This window comes from Macaca mulatta, chromosome 10, assembly GCF_049350105.2.
Source record: "Macaca mulatta isolate MMU2019108-1 chromosome 10, T2T-MMU8v2.0, whole genome shotgun sequence".
Lineage (NCBI taxonomy): Eukaryota > Metazoa > Chordata > Mammalia > Primates > Cercopithecidae > Macaca > Macaca mulatta.
The window spans coordinates 101,962,910-101,985,353 of NC_133415.1; the positions used below are offsets into that span (position 1 = coordinate 101,962,910).

The window sequence follows — 22,444 nt, forward strand, 5'->3', positions numbered from 1 at the left end:
GCTGATATTGATGTTAATGTGTGGCAGCTCCATTTGACCAAGTTCACAGGAAAAGGGACGGCACTGGCTGTTTTCAACTCAGGGTCTAGGGCAGCGCCTGGCATAGAGGGCCCAGACTATACCTGTCCTGTAGACAGCAAGTGCTGGCTTTACTGCGTATCTTCTAGAGAAGATGCATTGATCCACCACACAATCACATGCTCCACAAATTTGCCACAGCTAACCTGACAATTTGTTTAAAATTATCATTTCCAATGCTGGCAGGCTGTGGACAGACAGGTTGCTTATGGCCTGTCAGCAGGTTGTAAAATGGCACCCTCTTCCTGTGGAGAACTTGGCCATATGTACCACTGTGCATACCCGCTGGTTCAGCAATTCTACTTCTAGGACTGTGGACAAAGACTTTACTGCAACAATGTTCTTCCCGACCCATTTCATAAGAGGGAAAACTACAAACAACCTAAATAATCAAGTCCCTGCTGGAAAACAAAGCAGTGCATTCACTTAGTGGAACACTTTGCAGCCATTAAAAAGTGCTTAGGTGTGTGCTGAATTTGAGTCCTCCAAGGAATTTTAAGTAAATGACGTAACATATTCAAAATATACACGTCAGTGAAAAAAGGTGTTTTTGTTGTTGTTGTTGTTTTTTCCCCAGCAAAGCTCCTCAGAGTTTTCACAGGACCCAGTGAGAAAACAGCCCAGGAGAACATGTCCACAACAACTGCTGCCCTCAGGACTGTGCCAACCAACGCTGCTCTAGTGAGTGAAGGTGGGAGACTCAGAAATACCAATAGGCACTTATCCTTTGTAGCAATACTCTCATCATTCTCATGGAGGAGTCAAGGGGAAGAACTGCTGGGGAAGTGCTGACAGCGCTTAGATCCGTGGTTCTCCAACCTTGACCATACCTCAGAATCACTCCAAGAGCTCACTAACAACATGGCTGGGTATGGTGGCTCATGCCCGTAATCCCAGCACTTTGGAAGGCCAAGGTGGTCAGATCACCTGAGCTCAGGAGCTTGAGACCAGCCTGGGCAGTACAGTGAAACTCCATCTCTACTAAACATACAAAATTTAGCTGGGCGTGGTGGTGAGCACCTGTAGTCCCAGCTACTCGGGCAGCTGAGGCACAAGAATCGCTTGAACCCAGGAGGTGGAGGTTGCAGTGAGCCAAGATCATGCCACTACACTCCAGCTTGGGTGACAGAGGGAGACTGTCTCAAAAAAAAAAAAAAAAAAAAAAAAAACCCAGCAAGAACAATAAAAGCAAAAGCCAGATTCCTGAGTCTTACCCTAGACCTACTGCATTAGAATCCCGGGGTTGGGCCTAGAATTTCTTTTTTTAACTTCTCAAGTGATTGTGATGCACAAAATCCATATAGCAGTGTCCAGCAATTGTTTATCAACTATTGGCTGGAAGTACTAGAAATACCTATTCCATCTGACTCCAATTAAGATTAGCACCAGTCAGGTAAAAAGCTGAAGAGCCTCCAAAATAACTCAAATTCCACTACCTTTTTGGTGTTTTAACAAATCTCACCACTGAAAAGCTCATCCTTTTAACTTCACTAAATCCTCCTCTTTTAGCTACAGCCTCATTTTCTTTGATTTGGTCCTTAGTGGGCCATGGAAACAGATCATCTACTAGAATAGGTGATTACAGTGGAAAATGGAAACGCAGCGTAACGAAAGAAAAACAAATCGTTCCTGTGCAGCCAGCCATGAAGCCCGAGCTGGGTCGCCCTGGGTGGCAGTTGGATACAACAGACCTCAGCAGGCACCCTGCCCAAGGTCCGCTTGGGTCTACACCTCTCATCACATACTTAGCCCACTGTTCTGTGCAGGATCTTCTTGTTCTTTGTGAACATGTTTCCTGGTGAAGAAAAGTCAAATGCTACCCAGAGATATTTTCAGGTGGCATTTCCTGCTGTGATTAAACAGAATTATGAAATCTCAATGTTTTCAATTCACTGGGCTTCTTCTGGCCTTTGTGACTCTACCTGTGATAAGATTCTGCCTGGCCAAAGATATTCACTAATGCTTTGACCCCCTCAATGGCATGGAGTTACTGATTCCCTAAGAATTATATTGCTATTGAGTCACAAAAATGTTAATAATCCTTTTCCTATCATGGTGGTTTTAAAGCATGGTCCCTAATTCTTTGACAATCCCTTCATCATCTGGAAATGGGATTCTCCATATTGTGAATGTACTAAAATCTACTGAATTGTACACTTACACTAGTCAATTTAGGTTATATAATTTTTACCCTCAATTTTTTTTTTTTTTTTTTTCTGAGATACAGTCTCGCTCTGTCCCCAAGGCTGGAGTGCAGTGGCACAATCTCGGCTCACTGCAAGCTCTGCCTCCTGAGTTCACATCATTCTCCTGCCTAAGCCTCTCGAATAGCTGGGACTACAGGCTCCCACCACCACGCCCAGCGAATTTTTTGTATTTTTAGTAGAGACAGGGTTTCACCGTCTTAGCCAGGATGGTCTCGATCTCCTGACCTCATGATCTGCCTGCCTTGGCCTCCCAAAGTGGTGGGATTACGGGCGTGAGCCACTGTGCCTGGCCACCTCAATTTTTTTTTTTAAGTGACATTTTATATCTCCTTCCTTTGAATCTGGGCTCTGTGCCTGCTTGACCTGTAGAACATGGCAGACACGATGCTGTGATTTCTGAGCCTAAGCCTTAAGAAACTGGCAGCTGCTTCCATTTCCCATCTTCTAGGATGCTTACTCTGGGCAACCAGCCACCATACCATGAGGAAGTGTAAGCAATCCTTCCATAGGTCACCCAGGGATGAACTGAGGTCCTGGGGCCAGAGACCCAGCTGAGCTCCTAGCTGACAGCAAGCACCAACTTACCAGCCACACGAGTGAGCCATCTTAAAAGCAGATCTTCCAGCCCCCTGCAGAGTCACCTCAACCAAAGCTGTGTAGAATGAAGACAAGCTACCCTTACCAAGCCCGGCCTCAGTTGCAGACTTATGAGCAAAATAAATGCCTGGAGATGTTTAAACCATCACTAAATTCTGTGACGGTTTGTTATGAGGCAATAGATAACAGGCGCTTCTATATAATCAAGAGTGGCTGGTCAAAAACAGCTTCAGAAAATTCTCTAACCTGGTACCATATATCACAAGCAAAATCTTCAGTACTGAAGACTTCATCCGTACATGTTCTTCACAACTCAATTGAATCGCAAACTTTCTAACGTGTTCACACCATGTCACTCAAAACCATGCCATAGACTGGAAAAGAAGGCAACTGACTTTCTTGTTAAGAAATTTTAAAACGAAAAAAGGGGTAAAAAGCAAGAAAGCTACAGAGCATAAAATCTTGGAGGCATTCAAATAAAAATTATGGACAGCTGTCAACATGCCTTCTTAGAAAAGATAACGTGCAGTGACATCTCCCCACTACCCTCCCACCCTGTCGAAGCGTCAGGGAGCCTGGGCTCCGCTCCTTACCTCCAGCCTCTCCGGTGGGGGCTCATTCTGCAGGATCCTCAATGCTTTGGCAGCAGCATCATGTTTCGCAGCCTGTCTTGTCTTTCCTTTCCCATTAAATTGCTGTCCTCCCACAGAAAGTTCCACTTGATAAAGTAAAGGTGGAACTGGAAATGGGTAAAAGTACCTAGAAATAAAAGGAGGTTAGGCAAATTACAGTCTCAAGTTGATAAGTCACCTATACACTCTCTGGCAAATGTTCCTTCATCACGATCCTACTCACATTAGTGTTTGATGCTAATCACTCTTCATCAATATATCCAGAGATTTCATAAAAGCTTAAACTGGATTAGAATTGCTACACAGTATAAGAAAAGAGTTTTTAGCAATCCAAACTTACATCTCAGGAAACACAATGGCTTAGAAATTATGAGTTTATCATGCTAACCTGCACTGACAAAATCTAAAATGAATTAGGCTTTGGCGGAGACAGACACTTGGTTTGCTCTGCCTTCTCAAACCTTAGCTTTAAATTTGCATGTCTCCAATAGAAGGCTGGGAATTTTAACGCACAAGTCTTTTAGAAAGGACCCTCATTTCAAGAAATCCCAACAAGCTGTAGCCTACCTAGCAGAACCCAGTTTCTCATTCATTTCCCTAGCAGAACCCAGTTTCTTATCCATTTCATAGCTTGTATTTTTAAAATGGCTTTATCCCCCAACAGAGAGCAGGGAAATGAAGAATTCCATTTTGTTCATCATCTATCCACTAATTTTTTTTTTTTTTTTGAGATGGAGTTTCTCTCGTTGCCCAGGCTGGAGTGCAGTGGCGTGATCTCAGCTCACTGCAATCTCTGCCTCTTGGATTCAAGTGATTCTCCTGCCTCAGCCTCCTGAGTAGCTGCGATTATAGGTGCCCACTACCAGGCCCAGCTAATTTTCATATTTTTAGTAGAGACAGGGTTTCACTGTGTTGGCCAGACTGGTCTCAAACTCCTGACCTCGTGATCCGCCCACCTCAGCCTCCCAAAGAGCTGGGATTACAGGCATGAGCCACCGCGCTCGGCCTCCACTAATGTCTTACTACTGCCGGCAAAAGATTTTTTAATCCATGGCATTTTCAGGTTTCAATTAATATTTTACTGCAACAAAGCTATTTACAAAGCGCACAAGTTCAAAAGTCAAAAAGTACCCAATTATCAGGTAATCTACAAATGCTGGGAATCACTGTCTTGCAGGAATCATGATGCTATGGGAATCATGTTTGAATAAGATTCAGTTACACAAAGCAGTTACAAGGGTGATCTTTAGCCAGGCTGCTAGAGGGCACAAGCCACACTGCCAGTGAGAAATATGCTCAGGCCCTTTCCAAGAGCAGTAAAGAAGCACAAAGGGCCGGGTATAGTGGCTCATGCCTTTAATCCTAGCACTGTGGCAGGCTGAGGCAGGAGGACTCCTTGAGCCCAGGAGTTCAAGACCAGTTGGGGCAACATAGGGAGACACTGTCTCAATGAATTAAAAAAAAAAAAAGAGGGGCGGCCGGGTGCTCTGTGAGTTTGGGACTCACTTTGGGAGGCCAAAGTGGGCAGATCATCTGAGGTCAGGAGTTCAAGACCAGCCTGGCGAACATCGCAGAACCCCGTCTGTACTAAAAAATACAAAAAAAACTTAGCCGGGCGTGGTGGCAGGCGCCTGCAATCCCAGCTACTCGGGAGGCTGAGACAGGGAGAAATCACTTGAATCCAGGAGGCTGAGGATGCAGTGAGCCGAGACAGCGCCACTGCACTTCAGCCTGGGCGACACAGCAAGACTCTGTCTCAAAAAAAAAAAAGGCAGGGGAGGGGCACAAGGCACAAGAGTAATTAAGACCGACTTCAACATTTGGCAGGCCCAAACCAAATCATTACTCCCTCCACAATCTAGAGGTACTAGTTTATGTAAAATATCACACATTTTCACCTGTATTTTATGGAGAAAAAAAAAAACTCACACATACCTCGGGGGATAAGCACCTCCTCTCATGTTGTAGTTATAGGTGGACTGCATCCGAGAGTAAGGGTCAACAGGCTTATACATTGGTTTTTTTCCAAGTTTCATGCACAGTGCATTTAGTTCTACAGTAGGAGTTATGCTTTCTACAAGAAAGAATCGACAAATAACTGTTTTGTTCTGATATGAGAATGATACTCACTAAAATAAAATGTAATAGCATGCTTTCTGCTAATCGGATTCATGATACATAAAAGGACCTGGGTCACTGCTAGGCATCAGACAAGGAAATCCAAGAATATGCTGTGATTTCTCGATATTTATATATAGTCAACAGCACAAAATCTACTCTGAGGGTTATCAGAGGAGCCACAATTTAACCCAAGACATTATCAGTGAAAGCTATATGGTACAGCTGTCAGAAATAAGTTCCAAAACACATCAAATTTCACGATTAAAAAATCCCATGTAAATGTCCAAATTATTTTAGTGTTTGAGAATATTTAATCAATATAACCTTGGTTGTACTGATTTACAGGATTATTGGCTTGCACTCAGAAGTATATCTGTACACACTATTGAATGATGCATTTATTACGTTACTAACTGGATGCAAAGCACTGTGCTAAGCTTAAGAAATACAATTCCTGGCCAGGCATGGTGGGTCACGCCTGTAATCCCAGCACTTTGGGAGGCCGAGGCAGGCGGATCACGAGGTCAGGATATCAAGACCATCCTGGTTAACATGGTGAAACTCCGTCTCTACTAAAAAATACAAAAAATTAGTCGGGCGTGGTGGTGGGCACCTGTAGTCCCAGCTACTCAGGAGACTGAGGCAGGAGAATGGCCTCAGGAGGCAGACCTTGCAGTGAGAGTGGCTCACGCCTGTAATCCCAGCACTTTGGAAGGCTGAGGCGGGCAGATCACCTGAGGTCAGGAGTTCAAGACCAGCCTGGCTAACATGGTGAAACCCCATTTCTACTAAAAATACAAAAAATTTGCCAGGCATGGTGGCACGCACTTGTAATCCCAGCTACTTGGGAGGCTGAAGCAGGAGAATCACTTGAACCCAGGAAGCGGAGGCTGCAGTGAGCCGAGATTGCCTCACTGCACTCCACATCGGGCAACAAGAGTGAAACTCTGTCTAAAAAAAAAAAAAAAGAAACAATTCCTGCCCCAGAGGAGTTCAAAGAACACAAAGCACACTTAAAGAGCTACAATACAACACGATGTGCAACTCAAGGTGAAAAATCACTGAGGCGACCGCAACCCAATTCTTTTTGGAGAAGTTACACAAGGCCCACAAAATATTCAGGTATTTCCATTCTTGATATTTCTAATGGAATTTGACCTGTGGTAATACTTGCTAGGAAAATGAGTTCCATTTTCATATACAACAAGTTATCTCAAAATGTATCAACTTCAGAAGATACATGCTATTCATTTTCCAATTTTTCTTTCTCTCAGTTCATCCAATCCATAAACTTTTAAAAACCATTTAAAAAGAAAACCAGCCTGGAAAGATTAGTGTCAGTGCACAATCATATTTAAAAACAACACTTTCATATCAAAAACAGAACACTAGAAATGGCAAAATCTAAATGCACACAAAAATCCACTTTAAAATGCCTCTTTAGGGTGTATATACAGAGAAATAAAAAAGACCTTATTCTGTACTATAATTGGTTCAACTAAATTTAATGCATGAATCAACTCTATAAGAATAACATTGGGGTTTGCACAGAGGGCCACATGAATTACAGATCTCTCTCTTTCTTGCATTAGAATTATATTTTTTACAGAATTCATATAATTGCATTTTAAGTACAGTCTGAATCATTTTAAGAGCAGTTCTGATCCACAGAATTTGTCTGCAATAGAGAATAACCATGAAGAAAGTATACTGCAAAGAAATCAAAAGTAACAAGAAAGATGTGACTGATAACTTCCCAGATTCCTTCCTACATACCAAGATCTGGGATGACTTCATGCATCTGAGGGGGTCTCTGCTAAAACAGCCATTAATGACACAGCCTCCAGGTCACTGATCCCCAACCCTTCACCAGCCACACCTTCTTGATTAGCATACTCCCCTTGCATGGGTCCCTTGTTTGAGGAGATACTACCTGCTGGCTTGTATTTAAGTAATATTTACATTTAATATTACATTTTCTCATTCTTTTTAATTAAGAGACATACAACTGACAATAAGCACTTCTGACCAACAAAATTACAATCGATATTACCACACTGACTTGATGTGACTCTAGATAAAATTTATATTATTGCTAATCTATACAATCTTATCAAAAATATATTTCATTAAATTTTTCGGAAATCTTTGAAATTATTTGGTCACCTGCCATCCTTCCTACGACCGCCTTGACCGCCTTTCCAGACTGTCAGGCGTTGAGGCATCACAGATTGGAAACCACTGCTTTACAATGAGGTTAAGATTCCCAAAAAATAAGCATTTGTCACTGGTTGTGTAGAATCTGTGCTTTCAAAATCGACAAGTTTGTTAAGAAACCATTCGTATACATATTAAATGGTAGTACCTCTAGATACACTTTTGAAAGGTACCTGTTTGGCCCATGCATAAGACCTGGATTCCTTCCTTCGCTACTAAAGGACAGACTGTGGGCTTAGGAAATTTTGTTCCCTCCAAAGCTTTAGCAGCAACTGTGTATTTGATCTTTTTAATACCAGTTCACTCAGCTCACCGGTGCTGATCTCCAAGTGTCAGCAGTACTGTAAATTCCTAGAAATGAAAAGTGTGAGCTCTCAATTCGTGAAACCTGACATTGACTGCAGTATGTCACTTGAACCTTGAACACTTTCTATGGTCACGGTTTAAGAGGCCTGGTCTTATCTTGATAATTCATCCTGTCATCCCCTTCTTATCCTTTTTTGTCGTTTTTATAAACAAACAAAAAAAAAGAGATTGTGTTGTGTATGCACTGCAATTCTTTTTTGTTTTTAGAGACACAGTCTCACTCTGTCCCCAGGTTGGAGTGCAGTGGTGTGATCTCGGCTCAATGCAACCTCCACCTCCTGGGTTCAAGAAATTCTCCTGCCTCAGTCTCCCAAGTAGTTGGGATTACAGGCACCTGCTACCATGCCCGGCTAATTTTTGTACTTTTAGTAGAGACGGGGTTTCACCATGTTGGCCAGGCTGGTCTCAAACTCCTGACCTCAAGTGATCCACCTGCCTCAGTCTCCCAAAGTGCTGGGATTACAGGCATGACCCACCATGTCCAGCCTCAAAATTCTCTTCCAATTACTTCTCATGAAAGAGATTTTGTACACTTGATTTAAACACATAGTAGTACTTCACACAAATTAAGACAATGTTTTGATGCTGCAATGTGTTTGTGGGCTCTTGTTTGAAAGCATAACCACCCTTTTTTTCAATTTTTGAGATGGGGTCATACTCTGCTGTCCAGGCTGGAGCTCAGTGGCACAATCATAGCTCACTGCAGCCTCCAGAGTAGCTGGGACTACAGGCACACACCACCATACCTGGCTTTTTTTTTTTTTTTTTTTTTTTTTTTTTAAAGACAAGAGTCTTGCTCTGTCGCCAGGCTGGAGTGTAGTGGCATGATCTCAGCTTACTGCAACCTCTGCCTCCCAGGTTCAAGCAATTCTCCTGCCTCAGCCTCCTGAGTAGCTGGGACTACAGGCATACACCACCACGCTCAACTAAGTTTTGAATTTTTAGTAGAGACGGGGTTTCACCATATTGGCCAGGATGGTCTCCGTCTCTTGACCTTGTGATCTGCCCGCCTCGGACTCTCAAAGTGCTGGGATTACAGGCGTGAGCCACCGTGCCCAGACCATACCTGGTTAATTTTTTAATTTTTGCAGAGGCAGCGTCTCCCTATGTTTCCTAGGCTGGTCTTAAACTCCTGGGCTCCAGTGATCCTCTTGCCTCAGCCTTCCAAAGTGATAGGATTTAAGGAATGAGGATTTGTATTTTTAACAAGTTCCCAAAGTAATTCTGATGCACCCCAAAGATCTGAGATTCGTTACTTCGGAATTTATCAAATCAACTGAAGCGGCCCGGCGTGGTGGCTCACACCTGTAATCCTAGCACGTTGGGAGGCCGAGGCGGGCCGATAACCTGAGGTCAGGAGTTCGAGACTCGCCTGGCCAACATGGTGAGACCCTGCCTCTACTAAAAATACAAAAATTAGCCAGGTGTAGTAGCACATGTCTGTAATCCCAGGTACTCAGGAGGCTGAGGCAAGAGAATCATTTGAACCCTGGAGGTGGAGGTTGCAGTGAGCTGAGAACACGCTACAGCACTCAAGCCTGGGTGACAGAGTAAGACTCCGTCTCAAAAAAAAAAAAAAAAAAAATTAATTGAAGCTTTTACTTTTCTGATGTTATCGCTGAATATCACTTTATCTCACTTACAAACAATTTACAGGGGAAATCTGGATTTCAGTATGTCTAGGTCATTTAAGTTTGGTGCCTTAAGGGGTGGGGCAACTTGCCTTCATAGCTGATTTTTCTTGTAGGTCTTACTTTTAGGATTCCCTCAGTGCACAGCTCCCACTAAAGGAAAAAAACATAAAGAATCCTTTATTGGCCAGGTGCAGTGGCTCACGCCTGTAATCCTAGCACTCTGGGAGGCCAAGTCAGGCAGATCACTTGAGGTCAGGAGTTCGAGACCAGCCTGGCCTAAATGGTGAAACCCCATCTCTACTAAAAATGCAAAAATTAGCCAGGTGTGGTGGCACGCGCCTGTAATTCCCGCTACTTGGGTAGCTGAGGCAGGACAATCACTTGAACCCAGGAGGCAGAGGTTGCAGTGAGCCAAGATTGCGCCAGTGCACTCCAGTATGGGCAACAGAGTGAGACTCCATCCCAAAAAAAAAAAAAAGAAAGCCAGGTACGGTGGCTCGTGCCTATAATCCCAGCAGGTCGCGCCACTACACTCCAGCCTAGGCCACAGAACGAGACTCCATCTCAAAAATAAATAAATAAATAAATAAATAAATAATCCTTTACTCCCCCCGCGCCCTTGACACTTGACACATCAGGACATCAGGGATCTCCTTTATATATTCTGCAGTTCACCGGGCTACTCATTTAAGAACAAATAACAGTATGACCTCAAAACCCTGGCAGGCAGGAAGGTCAAACGGCAGAAGCCTGCAACGCGGTACAACCCCTGGGTCATCTTGGTGATTGTCTCATGGATAAATGCTGAAGGAGAAAATGCTAAAAAAAAACCAAAAAAAACAAAAAAAACAAAAAAAAAAAACAAAAAAACCACACACACACACACACACACAGTTATTCTCATGAACAGTCTTGCCTTTCTCTAGGACTTCCCCATCCGGCGCTAGCTGCCACTCTGCTGCATGCTGTTGGTAGCGAGGTTAGAATCTTGGTTTTGACAGAACTAAAAGTACACCACATTTCTTGATTTTTCAAATAATCTAAATCACCCAAGAGAACAACTTCTCCTCTTTGAACAACTTGTGGGTAAAAAAATATGCGGTTAGAGATGAACACACAGCCAAACTACCTAAATTATTAAAAGTTAAAGTGAGAAAGTGCATAAGCCAAAATATAATAAAAAGTTAATAAAGGGAATCCCAAAGTTAAGGTCTGCAAAAAAATCCTGTAAATACAACAGTTACAGAAAAATTACTTACGGCCTTCTATTTCTATTTTAATTAATTGATTTTTTGATAAAGGGTCTCACTCTGTCACCCAGACTGGAATGCAGTGGTGCCATCTCAGCTCATTACAGCCCCCGCCTCCCAGGCTCAGGTGATTCTCCTGCCTCAGCCTCCTGAGTAGCTGGGACTACAGGCGTGCACCACCACATCCAGCTAATTTTTGTATTTCTTGGTAGATACGAGGTTTCACCATGTTGGCCAGTCTGGTCTCAAACTCCTGACCTCAAGTGATCTGCTGGCCTTGGCCTTCCAAACTGCTGTGAATACAGACATGAGCCACTGCTCCCAGCCCCTAATTGCCTAAAAGTGTCTATCAAGACACATTTCAAATAGAATTATGCTTTAAAACAACATTTTTAAGCTAGTTTTGTGTGAGTGGGAAATATTCGTTTTTCTTAAATGCTTAATCCTGCCTCAGCTACCCAAGTAGCCAGAATTACAGCTACCATTTCTCAAGCATTTACTAGGTGGCAGGCATTGTGCTCCACACGTTAACATACATGCTCTCATTTAATTCTCACAATAAATCTATTTGGTGGGTATTATTATCCCTATTTTACAGATGAGGAAACAACAACAAAGTAGTAACTTGCACAAGATCACACAGCTAGTAACACGCTGAGATTCAAACCCAGATCTGTCTGACTTCAAAGGCAACTCAACCGTGTTATGCTATGGTGACTATTCATGTTTGTGCCTGATGCTACTTTCAGTCAAATGAAAAGAAACACTTGATTTATTCAAGGCTTGAGGTTTGCATGTGAAGGAAAATGAGGCATAATGAGATAAACAGCTCATCCTTAATTAAATTATCTTTGCTGCAAGGTTATGATCAGAAACAGCGTTAATTCCTTATCTCTCATACTATATCATCTTATGCTACAACTGCAAAAGACAACTCCGTATCTCCGTGTCCTTAGATGGTTGGGAAAAAAGATAACTACAGATATGCTGTTAATACAGATAACAAACAAGTTTCAAAGACTGAATTCTTTTTCCTTTTTTCCACATGTTCTAAAAAGACTGAATTCTTGAATAATGATTAGCAATTTTAAAATTATAGTCAGACTTTCATTCTCTAAGATAAGGGGAATGACAAGGATAACTGAAACCGGAGACAATACAAAATACTCACTTTGAGACTACATGGTGAAACCCCATCTCTACTACAATGCAAAATTAGCCAGGCAATTGCATCTTCAAACCTTTTGCCTGGATTGCTAACAAGTGAAAAAACTGATTTCCCATCACCTCTTCTCCCTACCCTAAGGTCCTTGTGCAAACAAGCAGGAGAGGAGCCAGAAGTAAGCAGCAGACAAGAGGTGGCCCAGAGCTGGAAAACTTACAGGCAATCAATCACAGGTGCTTGAGAACTGTCTCTGTTCAGAATCCCAAACCACCACACACTATTTGGAGTTTTAAAAGCAAAATATGGCCAGGCGGGGTGGCTAACACCTGTAATCCCAGCATTTGGGGAGGCCAAGGCAGGCGGATTGTTTTGAGTCCAGCAACTCAAAACAAGCCTGGGCAACACAGTGAGACTTCACCGCCACAAAGAATTAAAAAAAAACTAGCTGGGCATGGTGGCATGCCCCAGCTACTCAGGAGGCCAAGGTGGGAGGATTGCTGAAGCCTGGGAGGTCGAGGATGCAGTGAGACATGATCACACCACATTGCACTCCAGCCCAGGCGGCAAAGAAAGACTCTAAAAAAAAATAAAATAAAACCCAAATATTCCAAAAAGAAACACAGATTTTCTTTGACCCATTGGCAAGGATGAAAAAAGAAGAAACTTCAAAAATCTATAATCTTGTCTAAGTATAGTTTTTGTTTAAGACAACCTCATCAGTTTGAAAATACGTATTTTGAATCACAGCACCACTTTCAGGAGTATAAAAAAAACAGAAAACATTCCAGGTGGGTTATAAATGCACTAGCAGTATGGATGCTATTTACCTTACAGTGGTGAGCCGGACCTTGCTCACACAAAAGCTTATACTCAAACTGGATCTTGCTGAAACAAACTCACTCATTCACAAGACACAGCTGGGATTTTTTTCTGTGGGGTTTGCCACACGAGAAGGAAGTGAAAAATAATGTAAGAGCACTGAAGTCAACTAGCAGTATGTAAGACTACTATTCTCCTAGGGATATGAAAATAGAGGAAAAACAAACGGAAGGCCTACAAATGTAGGCAGCCATGATACAAAACTGCAAATCATTCCAGGAGTACGTTCCCAGAGAAGACACAACTAGGGTCTTTTCTGAACCAGTTGAAGCCAGGTAATCTAGGAGAGGGTGTGTCTTCAAAAGACTGAAGTCAGGGGAATAACTAACCCATAATGGGCAAGCAAGATTTGAAATCAGATGAAGCACTGCTATTAAAACCAACTGGAATACAAGGTCTTCTGAGCACAGACTGGTTTCTGAAACAGTTGCCAGCTGTTTATGACAGTTGCCAGCTGCCCATTATTTCGCTAAACTCAACATACCACTACCATCTCTCAAACAACGGTTGTCATCTTTCATACAGTGAAACTCTCATTCCCGGGCATCCTCTAGTCTTTTCTCCAAAGGCTGCCATCCTAAGACCTTATCTATTTCTAACAATTATATAAGTAAAATAAAATGATGTTGGTGGGCAGGAGTTTTACAAAGGCAATAGGATTTGGACACCAGAACTCATTAGAAGAAAAAGCAATAAATCCCAGAGGACTGAAACAGTCTGTGCCTTTTCCTTTTCAGAGAGTTTCACATGACAAATATGGGGAAAACAACATCTCTACAGGACTATGAAAAATCAAGAATGTTATCTGGTGAACCAGTCCAAGGAACCGTGGGGGTGGCGTGGAAGATACCATGCAGCCCAGTGGGAGAAGCAAACGCTCTAAGAACAGATTCATAAAGTAAAGGAAATGAGAAGACAAAGGAGGAAATTGAAAGGAAATAGGCATAAGGAAGGGGAAGAAAAGACTCTGTTATGAGGTGACGCTGGTATAGAAATACCCACACTAGGCTGGGTGTGGTAGCTAATGCCTGTAATCCCAGCACTTCGGGAGGCTGAGGCGGGTGGATCACGAGGTCAAGAGATCGAGACCATCCTGGCCAACATGGTGAAACCCTGTCTCTACTAAAAATACAAAAATTAGCCGGGCACGGTGGCATGTGCTTATAGCCCCAACTACTAGGGAGGCTGAGGCAGGAATCACTCGAACCCAGGAGAAGGAAGTTGCAGTGAGCCAAGATGGTTCCACTGCACTCCAGGATGGTGACAGAGCGAGACTCCATCTCAAAAAAAAAAAACCCAACACTGACACTCCATTTATTTCACTGGTCTTGCCATGTAGCAGGGAGGGTGTTGGGAGGCAGAATATTGTTTTTATTTATTATCCCCCCCTCCCTTTTTTTTTTTTTTTTTGGTCAGACCCTGTCTCCTATTCATAAGAATATTGGTTTTGGCCGGGCGCGGTGGCTCAAGCCTGTAATCCCAGCACTTTGGGAGGCCGAGATGGGCGGATCACGAGGTCAGGAGATCGAGACCATCCTGGCTAACACGGTGAAACCCCGTCTCTACTAAGAAATACAAAAAATAGCCGGGCGAGGTGGCAGCGCCTGTAGTCCCAGCTACTCGGGAGGCTGAGGCCGGAGAATGGCGTGAACCCGGGAGGCAGAGCTTGCAGTGAGCTGAGATCCGGCCACTGCACTCCAGCCTGGGCTACAGAGCGAGACTCCGTCTCAAAAAAAAAAAAAAAGAATATTGGTTTTAAGTTTTCTTTCTTTAGCCTCAGTTTCTTGTCTATAATATTTTTAGGTATTTTTCAAAGGTTTTAAATCTTTTTTTTTTTTTTTTGAGATGGAATCTCACTGTTGCCCAGGCTGGAGTGCAGTCACGTGATCTCGGCTCGCTGCAGCCTCTGACTCCCAAGTTCAAGCGATTCTCCTGCCTCACCCTCCCAATTAGCTGGGAATACAGGCGCACACCACTACACCTGGCTAATTTTTGTATTTTTAGTAGAGACATGGTTTCACCACGTTGGCCAGGCTGGTCTCACACTCCAGACCTCAGGCGATCCACCTGCCTCAGCCTCCTAAAGTGCTGGGATTATGGGCATGAGCCCCTGTGTACAGTAAAGTACCTTTAGTTCATTTTCCTAATAATCAGATTTGAATGCTTCTAAACTTTGTTTTGAGTCAGACGTAGTCTGCTGCCCAGGTGGAGTAAGACAGCACTATCACAGTTCACTGCAGCCTTGAACTTCTGGGCTCAAGCAATCCTCCTGCCTCAGCCTTCCAAGTAGCTGGGACTACAGGTGCACACCACCAAGCCCAGCTAATTTTTAAATTGGCCTCCCAGTCTGGCACAATGACTCACACCTGTAATTCTAGCAATCTAGGAGGCCAAGGCAAGCTCATCACTTGAGGTCAGGAGTTGGAGACGAGCCTGGGCAACAAAGCGAAACCCCGTCTCTACTAAAAATACAAAACAGCCAAGTGTAGTGGCAGGCACCTGTAATCCCAGCTACTCAGGACGGCTGAGGCAGGAGAATTGCCTGAACCCAGGAGTCAAAGGTTGTAGTGAGCCGAGATCACACCACTGCGCTCCAGCCTAAGCAACAAAGTGAGACTCTATCTCATAAATAAATAAGCATACCAAAACACTGAAATTACAGGTGTAAACCACTGTGGCCAGCCAAGAAGGAGAATTTTTTATTTTTTTAATTTTTTTTTTGAGACAGGGTCTCACTCTGTCTCAAAATTTTTGTATTTTTTTGTATAGATGGGGTTTTACCATGTTGCCCAGGCTGGTCTCCAACTCCTGGGCTCAAGCAATCTCCCGCCTCGGCCTCCCAAAGTGCTGGGATTACAGGTGTGAACCACCATGCCTGGCCATGACGCAGAAAATTTTAACAAGAAAATAAATTTGGACATTGTAGCTCACACCTATAATCCAGCAGTTCAGGAGGCTGAGGCAGGAGGATCCACTTGAGCCCAGGAGGTTGAAGCTGCAGTGAACCATAATCACACTACTGTACTCCAGCCTAGGCAATAGAGTAGAGACCCTGTGAAACAAACGAAAGGAAAGGAAAGAAGAGAAAAAAACTCTGCTGCTTTATTCCATTTCTAATTGGTCCTCATTATGATTTCTGAACTACTTCTGGAACCTTCCAGACTTAAACTTACTTGTTCAAAACAGAAATAAAAATAAATAAATGTCAATGTACTTTTTTGCTTTCTAGTAAATCTGGCTGCCCCCTTGCTTGGGATAAAATCTTACAGACACTCAAAAAGAAGGCTTATGCAGATACAAGAGCTCTTCGTCAGTTGTTAGAAATTTATTTGGCCGGGCGCGGTGGCTCAAGCCTGTAATCCCAGCACTTTGGGAGGCCGAGACGGGCGGATCACGAGGTCAGGAGATCGAGACCATCCTGGCTAACACAGTGAAACCCCGTCTCTACTAAAAAATACAAAAAACTCGCCGGGCGAGGTGGCGGGTGCCTGTAGTCCCAGCTACTCGGGAGGCTGAGGCAGGAGAATGGCGTAAACCCGGGAGGCGGCGCTTGCAGTGAGCCAAGATGTGGCCACTGCACTCCAGCCTGGGTGACAGAGCGAGACTCCGTCACAAAAAAAAAAAAATTTTTTTTATTTATTTATGAAGCAGAGTCTCTTGCCCTGTCGCCCAGGATGGAGTGCGGTGGCGTGATCTCGGCTCACTGCAACCTCTGCCTCCTGGGTTCAAGCGATTCTTCTGCATCACCCTCCTGAATAGCTGGGACTACAGGCACGCACCACCATGGCCGTCTATTTTTTGTATTTTTAGTAGAGACAGAGTTTCACCATATTGGCCAGGCTGGTCTCGAACTCCTGACCTTGTGATCCACCCGCCTTGGCCTCTTGAAGTGCTGGGATTACAGGTGTGAGCCACTGCGCCCGGCCTAGTTTTTACTTTTTTCTTTTTTTGAGATGGAGTCTCCCTCTGTTGCCCAGGCTGGAGTGCAGCGGCACAATCTCAGCTCACTGCAACCTCCACCTCCCAGGTTCAAGCAGTTCTCCTGCCTCAGCCTCCTGAGTAGCTGGGATTACAGGTGTGTATCACCAAGCCCAGCTAGTTTTTGTATTTTTTGTAGAGGCAGGGTTTCACCATGTTGGCCAGGCTGGTCTCGAACTCCTGACCTCTGGTGATCCAACTGCCTCAGCCTCCCAAAGTGCTGGGATTACAGGCATGAGCCATGGCACCTGGCTTGTTCTGGGAAATAATTTTAAATGCAGAATTATCCCATACAACGATGAATATCAAAGGTGGTATTTACTGCTCAATTCTTTCTGCCAGCCACCACTCTTTAACAGAGGAGGCTTTATAGTCTGTGTAGTTTTCAGCTTTCAATTCTCTTTCTCACAACCTACAATGGTCTGTCAACTGAGGCCTCTGTCAATCCCCTACACAACCAGTGTTGTATAACTGGGATAAAGAAGTGTGGGTGGTGATATTTTCTTTTACTTTTTGAAGGTAAATGTGAGAGCTCCCTAAATCTGCAACCTACTTATCAGATCAGAAAACAGGGTAAGAAAACATTTGAAATAGAAGACACTTGGATTCATATGCTTACCTGCAGCTGCACTGGTGGATGTAATAGATGCAGAGGGTAAAGCAGAGTTTTGAATGGGTCTACCTGCATTTTCAGAGGGCAGAGAGCTAGTAGTAGAAGGAATACTCATCAAAGGCTGTGAGAGAAGAGACTGGTTCTTGTTCAGTATTTGGCTCCCTGAGAGAGCAGCAGATGGGTTCTGAACTTGCACTTGAACTTGAGACATGGTCACTTTCAACAAAAGTGAACAAATGCAGGTAAACAGCTTTCAGTGCAGGTTAATTCAGTGCTATGAAGTCTAAAGTTCTACCTAAAAGTTGTAAGGGAAAGAAAATAAAAAGGTAAATTATAGAGGAGATATGTAATTGCCAATATTCAGTCAAAATGGTGTCACCTACTCAGTTATGAAAATAGCTCCATTTAGCATGGAGCTATGTTCATTTATTCGAAATATGTTTCTCCTTGGTATACAGTAAGTTTCTTGGCCTTGTGACTTTCCCACAGTGTTTCTTAAATGATTTACAATACCCGTGTGCTCTGCATATTCATTATACAAAGAGAATCAGTAGGGTACAATATTTATTGGTGAATATTAAGAATTGCAAACTACAGCTTACATTCAAAAATGCAAATTAAAAAGTATGGAGAGGTTTCTATAGTAATTGGGGCATAGTAAAGGTTTCTTTCTGGTCTCAAAATTACGAGAAATTGAAAGCAAACTAGGTTTATAATACCAGGAACAAGTGAATGTGAACACTGCTTCCTCTTAAGGACCAAGGCTCAGGTTGGCAACCTTAAGGTTTTAAGTTGACAGAAGGAAGGTAGGATACTTCTGTTGTTTCTTTTTCCCTATGGTGATGACAGATGTATTGTTTTCCTAAAAGGCTTATTTGAGGTCTCATTTAATTACAAACCCCCAACAAGAAAACTATCCCACCCCTACCCAGGCTCACAGATCCTGAGAAGTGATGAGAGTAATGAAGAACATACTAGAGAATTTATACTATTAAAAGCAAAAGCGGAGATGAAGAAGACAGGAACGGATTTTAGACTGGCAATTTTACTGGTGTGGTGGTGGGGTGGGGAGCACTGGAGCTTGTTTACCTCATCTTGTAAATTAAGAGAATAATGAAGGCATTACATCTAAATACATTAAATTTCTTCACGAGTCAAAAATAAGGGCAGTTGTGCTCATCTTCGTGGCCATCCTTTAAAAGCCGAAAATGTTTTTAATGAGTCAAAGTACTTAAAAATAACCAGTGGCAACAAAGACAGAATGACAGGTCTCTCAGGAAATAGCCAACCAATGTAGACACTAGCAAACCAACTAACTAGAAGTTCTATTATAAAGAAACAGTTTGTTACTTTAATTTTTTTTTTGAGTATCAAAATGATTTTTTTTTCTTTTTCTTTTTTTTTTTTTTGAGACAGAGTCTTGCTCTGTCGCCCAGGCTGGAGCGCAGTGGCCGGATCTCGGCTCACTGCAAGCTCCGCCTCCCGGGTTTACGCCATTCTCCTGCCTCAGCCTCCCGAGTAGCTGGGACTACAGGCGCCCGCCCCCTCGCCCGGCTAGTTTTTTTTTTTTTGTATTTTTTAGTAGAGACGGGGTTTCACTGTGTTAGCCAGGATGGTCTCGATCTCCTGACCTCGTGATCCGCCCGTCTCGGCCTCCCAAAGTGCTGGGATTACAGGCTTGAGCCACCGCGCCCGGCCCAAAATGATTTTTAAAGCTGGTCCTCAAGAAAGAGACTAATGACCAGAGCAATTAAGCTACTTGAGGAGTCCTGGCACATTCTCTCTTACTGAGAACAAAAAGGACTGCAAAACTCAAAAGAAACTCAGTCGAAATGTGACTCTGGATAGCAGAGGCATAAGTATTACCTTATTCAACAAAATTCCCCAAGAGTGCAGTTGTTCCTTTTTACTTTTGGAATCAGAACAAAATAACAGAGGAGTTCCATTGAAGATCTACATAATGGTCTTAGAAGACAAGTCACCAGTGTCAAGAAACAAGTCCAGAACCATTCAGAAGTCAGCTATGACCTTATTTCATTGGGTATTTTTCCCCCGTCAGCTGCTAAAATAGAAACTTTTTTCCTCCTCTCTTCCCCTCTCTTCATTTACTCACTCACTCCTTCTCCTTTTCCTTTTTGTAAACTGTCTTAAGAAGAGCACTTTTCATAACAAAAAAGTCACTCGTAGTACATGTACGACTTCACAACACCAACCACAGGTCTCAAGGTCAAATAATAAGCTAGGAGTAAAGTATCTGCTCCAGAATGTACTCCCATCCCAGAAAGAGCAACCCAACTGTGTCCTGAGTGGCCCTTAGAGTTTGAGACTCTGAATGAATGCCTAAATTTAGAAAGGGTGTGGACCAAGAGATTTTTGGTTAATGCTCTCTAAAGCAGGCTGACTGCCAGGATTTCAAGTCAGTCATAAATCTTTAATTTTTTTTTGAGACAGAGCTCTGTCGCCCAGGCTGGAGTGCAGTGGTGCAAACTTGGCTCACTGCAACCTCCGCCTCCTGGGTTCAAGCAATTCTCCTGCCTCAGTCTCCCAAGTAGCTAGGATTACAGGCGTGAGCCACCACGCCTGGCTAGTTTTTGTATTTTTAGCAGAGACAGGGTTTCACCAGGTTGGCCAGGCTGGTCTCAAACTCCTGACCTCAGGTGATCTGCCCACCTTGGCCTCCCAAAGTCCTGGGATGACAAGCGTGAGGCACTGCACTCAGCTCAAGTCAGTCATAAATATGTAAGTTTTCTAGAAGCTGAGAAAGGAACAGGCTTTTTAAATTAAGACTGCCTCAAAAATGTTATCCTTAAATTCACCTAAAGGAGTTACGTCTAACAGTTGGTTGAAACATGTAGTTCAAAACAAAACAAAACAAAAAAAAGTTAAACTCTCCAAATAAGACTAGGTAAATTCAAATTTCCAACATGATAAATATGAAAATTCAACAAACAATACTCATAAATTATTAGTCACCTGCTAATTTAACATTTTTATGTGTCTTATTTAAGCCTGAACAGAGCATCTAAGGCAGTGATTCTCAAGACCCGGCAATTTTGTTCCCCCAGGAGACATCTGTCAACATCTGGAGACATTTTTTGGTTGTCACAACCAGTGTGCAGAATGGGGGATCTACTGACATCTAGTGGATAGAGGGGCCAGGGATACTGTTTCAAGCACACATATACTAACCCACAAAATACAATCTTACTAATGGAACAAGTAGCTTACAGTCCTATTTTTTTTGTTTTTGTTTGTTTGTTTGTTTGTTTTTTGAGATGGAGTCTCGCTCTGTCGCCCAGGCTGGAGTGCAGTGGTCGGATCTCAGCTCACTGCAAGCTCCGCCTCCCGGGTTCACGCCATTCTCCTGCCTCAGCCTCCCAAGTAGCTGGGACTACAGGCGCCTGCCACCTCGCCCGGCGAGTTTTTTGTATTTTTTAGTAGAGACGGGGTTTCACTGTGTCAGCCAGGATGGTCTCGATCTCCTGACCTCGTGATCCGCCCGTCTCAGCCTCCCAAAGTGCTGGGATTACAGGCTTGAGCCACCGCGCCCAGCCATAGTCTTTTTTTGTTTTGTTTTTTTGAGACGGAGTCTCACTCTGTCACCCAGGCTTGAGCGCAGTGGCATGATCTCGGCTTACTGTAAGCTCCGCCTCCCGGGTTCACGCCATTCTCCTGCCTCAGCATCCTGAGTAGCGGGGACTACAGGCGCCCACCACCATGCCCAGCTGAATTTTTGTATTTTTAGCAGAGACGGGGGTTTCACCATGTTAGCCAGGATGGTCTCAATCTCCTGACCTCGTGATCCACCCACCTCAGCCTCCCAAAGTGCTGGGATTACAGGCGTGAGTCACCACGCCAGGTCACAAGTAACTTATATTCTTAGACAGGAAAAGAAAATCCCCTTCCCATCTCAAAAGGCCCTAAAAAATAGATGCTAATTTTTTTTTTTTTTTTTTTGAGACAGAGTCTTGCTCTGTTGCCCAGGGTGGAGTGCAGTGGCACAATCTGGGCTCACTGCAAACTCCATCTTCTAGGTTCAAGCGATTTTCCTGCCTCAGCCTCCCGAGAAGTTAAGATTTTTTTTTTTTTTTTTGAGACGGAGTCTCGCTCTGTCGCCCAGGCTGGAGTGCAGTGGCCATATCTCAGCTCACTGCAAGCTCTGCCTCCCGGCTTTTCGACATTCTCCTGCCTCAGTCTACCGAGTAGCTGGGAGTACACGCGCCCGCCACCTCGTCCGGCTAGTTTTTTGTATTTTTTAGTAGAGACGGGGTTTCACCGTGTTAGCCAGGATGGTCTCGATCTCCTGACCTCGTGATCCGCCCGTCTTAGCCTCCCAAAGTGCTGGGATTACAGGCTTGAGCCACCGCGCCCAGCCCCGAGTAGTTAAGATTACAGATGTGTACCACCACACCCGGCTACTTTTGTATTTTCGGTAGAGACAGCGTTTCGCCATGTCGGCCGGGCTGATCTTCAACTCCTGACCTCAAGTGATCCTCCTGCCTCGGCCTCCCAAAGTGCTGGGATTACAGGCATGAGCCACCGTGCCCAGCCTGATGCTAGTATTTTAGCACCCAAGCAGATGCTCCTCTCCCAAAGAGAAGCCGGGACAGACATCACAGTTATGAATGGGGGAAAATATATCATTTGCCCACATAACTCAAAGAACAAATTAAGTTTTTCATTACTGATATTGATATAGTTAATAGC

At 43.7% G+C, this 22,444-nt stretch overlaps 1 protein-coding gene across 1 annotated transcript in view; it reads right to left on the bottom strand.

The window, feature by feature from the left end:
* Window positions 1-22,444, bottom strand: part of STAU1 (staufen double-stranded RNA binding protein 1) — a gene marked incomplete at its 5' end in the record, with an annotated part of 81,605 nt that overhangs the window by 36,424 nt on the left and 22,737 nt on the right. The window contains 3 exon segments of the mRNA NM_001266308.1: window positions 3,476-3,641; window positions 5,450-5,588; window positions 17,744-18,032. Coding sequence (NP_001253237.1) covers window positions 3,476-3,641; window positions 5,450-5,588; window positions 17,744-17,948 — 510 coding nt within the window.